We start from the raw sequence: 5,960 nt of genomic DNA, 5'->3' as shown, positions 1-5,960 counted from the left end.
TTTTTTTGAGACAGAGTCTTGCTCTGTCACTCAGGCTGGAGTGCAGTGGTGCAATCTCAGCTCACTGCGACCTCCACCTCCCCGGGTTCAAGCAATTCTCCTGCCTTAGCCTCTTTAGTAGGTGGGACTAAAGGTGCGCACCACCACACCAGCTAATTTTTGTATTTTTAGTAGAAACAGGGTTTCACCATGTTGGCCAGGGTGGTCTCGAACTTCTGATCTCAGGTGATCCACCGGCCTTGGCCTCCCAAAGTACTGGGATCACAGGTGTGAGCCACCGTGCCTGGCTAGGGACCACACTCTGAATAGAGAAGGGTTAGGCAGCAGGGATGGTCAGAGAGCAAAATATTGACCTTGGTTTCTGGCTTCCTAGCCTAATGTGGTAAGGCTGGGATATTCCCCTCCCTACAAATGGCTGGGTCTCTGGAAATGACTCAGAGATTTTGTCCCCCAAGACTGCAAGCCTGAAAAGCTCTGTTGACTCATCTCCGTGCCCCTAAGCCTGAGGTAGGGACGCAGCCCACTTGCTGCCTCGTGACTAAGAAAACTCATAGAGCAGAAATAAAAGAAGGGCCCACCTGGTTTGGTCTTAGCTCTGCAATGTCTCCAACCACTAGACTCTCCATCAGCTTCACCCGGTCACTACCACATATTTTGGTCTGGGGAAAGAGATTTAAAGCCTCAGGCCATTGCAACAGCTACAGTCCAAAAGGCCACTAAGCAAGGATGCATCCTCCCTGCTATCCACAGTGCAGTCCATCCCAGCTATATGTAGAACCAAAAGTGACTAACCAGTCTTTTGGTTCTACATGTGGCAAAGGATCACCTTCTGATTTCCTGACCTCCCCCAGTCACCCTGTGCAGGGGGACTGCCAGGGAACTGGACAGGACCTTGCACCTTCCTGAAATAACCCTTTTCAAACCAACACTCAGCCCAATACATTAGAGTGGGTGTCACCCATGAAAACCCAAGACGTTAAGGTACACCACTTAGTGGGAGCAGGCTAGAAAGATGAGATGATGAGGCCCTCTGAGCTCATTTCCTTGGGGCCATTGACCTATCCATGACACCCCCATGACCTCTAGCTCTTCTGGGAGGGCTGACCTTGGAATCCAGTTCCCAGCAAACAAACCCAAGGAGGGCACCACTGTAAATGGGGAAGAAGGCCTGATCAGGCAGCCAGCGTGCTCCCCTGACTCACCTGCAGCATATGAGACACATCAAACAGCGAGCAGTGCTGGCGTGTGTGTAGGTGCGAGTCAGTGTGACTGTCCCGGTACTGCACTGGCAGACTCCAACCCGCGAACTCCACCATTTTCCCGCCGTGGACCAGGTGGAAGTCATAGAGCGGTGTCCTGCGGAGCACGTCCTGCAGGGGGCTGGGCTTAGTGCCACCAGGGCCCTAGCCCCCAGCCGCTTTCCTCCCCCACCCTCCAAGATCAGCACCCTCTATCCCACCTGTGCGAAACTGAGTGGACGATACAAGTCCGGGGAGAATGCCTGCAGGCGAAAGCCCAGATGGGCCACCACACTTACAGCCCTCTGCATCGTCGCCAGCAACGAGTACAGACGGCGCACAGAGGCCACCACACTGCCAGGCACGCCGGGAGATGTAGTCCAGGCCTCTGCTTGGACAGGTCTTGCTCTGGAGCTAAGGATCAAAGGAGGGGGCGGGCAGCCCCAAGGGCAGGCTGGGATTTAGAGCAGAGAATGCAGGAACTCCCAAAGCACGGAAACTGCCTCCGGCTGGCTCTTCAAGGAAGCTCAAGCAATCCAGAGCTGATTGGGCTGCCCAGAACAGAGCCTGGGGCTAGACCGCCCCCTGTAGAACTGCCCTGTCTCCAAAGGGTCAAAGTTCTAGAAAAGGCTGAAAAGTCTCAATCATACATTATAGGACCTCAAGAGAGTAAGGTCAAATGGGGGTGGGGAGAGTGGAGAGGTCACAGCTGGGTGGAGCCAGCGTGGCAGTCTAGCAGCACCACAGTAGTCTGCCCTCACGTAGGGGTCCCCAGCCCTCCGACCAGGCAGACACGGTCAGCCAGCAGTCATGCATTCCACAAGTATTTATTGATCTTGCTGCATACCAGGCCCTGGGCTGCGGACACAGCCACAAATGAAGCATGGTCCCTGCTACCACAAGGTCCTCTTCACTCACACGCACACTGAAGACTACTGCTCCATCACACTTTCAGAAGCAGCTGAGTGGGGCTATGTAAGTAACCTTGCAGGTAAAGTCACCACCTGCAGGAATTCATGGGTGAGAGCAGAGGGTAGCCACCAAAAGGTCACTGAACTCCCCCGAGAAAACTGTTGAGCCGCACACATGTCCAGTTTTCCAGGTCCAAGACATACTCCAGTACTGCTTCATAATAGCCACCAGGGACAAAGCCAGGAAGAATCAGAGGGACACAGGATTTTCTCATATGAAGGAAAAGAAGCCTGCATCACTTAATGGTTGGCCTGAGTTAATGGAGGACCTAGGCCTCTTAAAAGGCACCAATGAGGCCGGGTGCTGTGGCTCACACCTGTAATCCCAGCTCTTAGGGAGGCAGAGGCGGGAGGAGAGCTTAAGCCCAGGAGTTTGAGACCTGCCTGGGCAATATAGTGAGACCCTGTTCTCCACAAAAAGAAAAACAAAACAAAAAAGGCACCAATGAGAACCCTTATTTAGACCCACTCCCCACCATGGTTGAGCTCTCATCATGCTGAGCATGTGTCTTGGAAAGGGGCAGGCCAGGCACAGTGTCTCACGACTGTAATACCAGCACTTTGGGAGGCTGAGGCAGGTGGAGGTTGGGAGTTCTAGACCAGTTCTAGTTCCCGCCGTGGGCCAGGTGGAAGTCATAGAGCAACATGGAGAAACCCCACCTCTACTAAAAATACAAAATTAGCCAGGCATCATGGCACGTGCCTATAATCCCAGCTACTTGGGAGGCTGAGGCAGGAGAATCGCTTGAACCCGGGAAGAAGTTGCGGTGAGCGGAGATTACGCCACTGCACTCCAGCCTGGGCAACAAGAGTAAAACTCCGTCTCAAAAAAAAAAAAAAAAAAAAAAAAAAAAAAAAAAAAAGGCAAAGGGGCAACTGGCAGACAGGATAGGGATGTGCTTTGGGCTATATCAGATGGCAGAGAGGTCCCAGTTCTTATTCTCAGGCCCTGGCTTTGCTAGAGACACTTGCCCAGGCCCTATGGGCACACCCATTTGAACATATATTCAGGAGCCAGCTCAGAAAGCAAGAGACTCAGGCTGCCCAAATCTTCAGCTTTACTTCCTAGGCAGGCAGCAGAAGAGTTTAGGCAGAAAATTTCTTTCTGTGGCATAACACAAAGGGAAAGAAAACCACTAGGAGACACACAGGAAGAAATAAGGTTTCTGTTTCTTCCGCAAGTGTCCTAAGTGCCATGGCAGCAATGGCTTTCCAGGTCCATAAATGGAGCAGGTTCTAGTAGGTCAGTCCAGCCCAGCTGCACTGAGGTGAGGGAGCAGGCAGAAGACAGGAATGTGCATGTTGGCAGGAGGGGCAGAGGGCACTCAGGGATTCTTTGTAAGTAAACTAACTGGAGTGTTTTTGGGTAGAAGGAAGAATTTAGTTGCAGCCAGGTGAAGACAGAGCACACCCCTGCCAGGAGCTCATGCTGAAGCAACACAGTAAGCCCTCAAGAATCTTGAATCTGTGAATGTGGCCCAGACAGAACAGGCATGCAGGCAATACTTGGAATACACAGGAAACACACTTCAGCCTCTGGTGGCCCAAACCAAGTCTGGATGGGCACAGAAAGGCCAACATCTTGGCTAGGAACCACCATTCAAGTGTAGGAGAGCAAGTTCAGGTCATAACAGCCATCCACCTGAAATACAAAAGACCATTAGGTCTGATCTGCTCAGGGCCAAGCAAGCCAAGCAGAGGGAAGCGATCACTTACATCAAAGCGGCCGATCCTCGCAGAGGTGTGACTGGCCCGGATCATCTCTGTCAGTGCCCACATCTGCTGCACCTCGGAGGATACCCTGCTGGGGTCTGGGAGACCCTGCTCCAGAAGGAGGGGTCAGTGGCCATGGTGCCCTTAGGGTTCCAGAGAGGCCAACCTGGGCTAGGGACCCTCCAGCTGGGACCAATGACATTCTCAGATGGCTTATGAAACATGAGGTTAGGGCCTGATGTTCAGTAGGCAGCCCAGTGCCACACCAGAGATGCCTCAAATCCCACCCCAAGAGGAAGATAGTACCCAAGGGTCCTGGGCCCAGCCCCAGAATTTTATAGGAAGGGGTCCACCTGGCCTAGTGCTGGACACTAGAGCCATTCACACATGGTTCTTACCGAGGGTGAGGGCTTACCTCACAGAGGAGTGCAGGTTGCTCACAGGGCACTGGGTGGGAGAGCCACTTGGGGAAGGTCATGGAGGGGCTCTGCAAAGCAAAGATGAACTGCCCTGAGTGAGACAAAGTAGACAGCTCTGGGACCAGATTCCAAGGTCCTAGGAGCAGAGAGAAGGGCCCCTGAGCCTCAGACACTGGGAAAACTCTGTTTAGGGAACACACAGAGACCTAAAGGGGCAGTCAGACTACCTAAGTTCTCCTGCCATGCAGACAGAGTCCTCAGAAACACAAGCTCAAAAGTGTCTCCCAGCACCTAAAGGCTCCAGCTCTGAAAATAGCTGGTAGCCCCAAAGGTCAAGGGACATGGGGACATGGCCTCACCACTCATCATGAGCTTCCAGCATTCACACCAAGCTAACCTCCATGAAGGCCCCCTTCACCATCTTTACCCATTACCCACCCCACCACCTAGTGTTCCCAGTCATAGAAGCCTTCTGGGGAAAGGACCAGCCAGCAGCTGAGCTAGTCACTTACCTTTGGTCCCTGCTGATAGATCTGCAGCTCTTCCACTGTGAAAGACAACCACAGTGGCGATGGCTGCCGCAGAATCAGGCGTAGCTCCGATACTCTGGCCATGTTACACAGCATCTGACACACACACACAAGGACCTAGCGAGGACCCAGCTCACTGCCCAGAAGCCTCTCAACCAACAATAAGCCAAAATGCTGCCCACCCCACAGGCCTTTGGGAAGGAAGGAACAGTAGTCCCTCCAAGGCACTTGCCTGATAGTCACAGTCCGGGCCAGACTGGCCCCCTCTTCCCTCTTAGTATATTGACCCATTCCCCCCACCTCTGGTAAGTCCTCATGTGGGCTGCCCTGGCCATCCTGAGGCCCAGCTGACCTGATGCCTGAACAGCGATACATACTCCTGGGCTCCCTCCTCACTGTGTGGGTCAGGCATCAGACAGTAGTCCCGCAGGCAGGTCACCCACTTGGCCGGTGTGTGTGCTGAGGGGTGGTGACGGACACGGATGCTCAGAAAAGCTGTGTAGTAATTCTTGAATGTGATCTCCTGCAACTAGAGCACATACAACCCATTGCAATAAGTCAGACCCAGGCCCGGGGACTGAAAAGCTCAAAGGTCAAAGGCACCACCTCTTCCTTCCCCCTTTTTTTTTTTTTTTTTTGGTTTGAGAGGAAATCTCACTCTGTTGCCCAGGCTGGAGTGCAGTGGCACAATCTCAGCTCACTGCAACCTCCAACCCCCGGGTTCAAGTGATTCTCCTGCCTCAGCCTCCCAAGCAGCCGGGACTACAGGCACATGCCAGCATGCCCGGCTAATTTTTTTGTGTTTTTAGTAGAGACAGGATTTCACCATGTTGGCCAGGATGGTCTCAAACTCCTGACCTCAGGTGATCCACCTGCCTCTTCCTTTTTGAATGTATTCTTCTACTAAATTAACAATTTCAACAAGCATCATTGGGGCCCAAAGACAATTCTGGTTTCCTTTTTATTTTTTATTTTTTTTTGAGACGGAGTTTCGCTCTTGTTACCCAGGCTGGAGTGCAATGGCGCGATCTCGGCTCACCGCAACCTCCGCCTCCTGGGTTCAGGCAATTCTCCTGCCTCAGCCTCCTG

At 52.8% G+C, this 5,960-nt stretch overlaps 2 protein-coding genes across 3 annotated transcripts in view; both read right to left on the bottom strand.

The window, feature by feature from the left end:
* The window catches only part of AMT (aminomethyltransferase), a 7,565-nt gene extending 4,707 nt beyond the window's left edge, over positions 1–2,858 (bottom strand). The window contains exons 1-3 of one of the 2 annotated variants that reach the window (XM_017505195.2): positions 1,460–2,858; positions 1,203–1,370; positions 579–659 (exon numbers count right to left, since the gene is read on the bottom strand). In XM_017505195.2, the coding sequence (XP_017360684.1) occupies positions 579–659; positions 1,203–1,370; positions 1,460–1,549 (339 nt within the window). In that variant the 5' untranslated portion in view covers positions 1,550–2,858. The remainder of the gene's footprint in view (positions 1–578; positions 660–1,202; positions 1,371–1,459) is intronic. The other variant, XM_017505121.2, reaches the window with a different exon arrangement.
* A 398-nt stretch (positions 2,859–3,256) lies between these two features.
* NICN1 (nicolin 1) overlaps positions 3,257–5,960 on the bottom strand; it is a 5,483-nt gene continuing 2,779 nt past the window's right edge. Inside the window, exons 2-6 of the mRNA XM_017505280.2 lie at positions 5,224–5,400; positions 4,854–4,967; positions 4,338–4,409; positions 3,926–4,030; positions 3,257–3,851 (exon numbers count right to left, since the gene is read on the bottom strand). Coding sequence (XP_017360769.1) covers positions 3,810–3,851; positions 3,926–4,030; positions 4,338–4,409; positions 4,854–4,967; positions 5,224–5,400 — 510 coding nt within the window. The 3' untranslated portion in view covers positions 3,257–3,809. The remainder of the gene's footprint in view (positions 3,852–3,925; positions 4,031–4,337; positions 4,410–4,853; positions 4,968–5,223; positions 5,401–5,960) is intronic.

Source organism: Cebus imitator, unplaced genomic scaffold, assembly GCF_001604975.1.
Source record: "Cebus imitator isolate Cc_AM_T3 unplaced genomic scaffold, Cebus_imitator-1.0 Scaffold0, whole genome shotgun sequence".
NCBI lineage: Eukaryota > Metazoa > Chordata > Mammalia > Primates > Cebidae > Cebus > Cebus imitator.
Note: the sequence above shows the minus strand (reverse complement) of the source record. Positions and strands in the feature narration are given on the sequence as shown.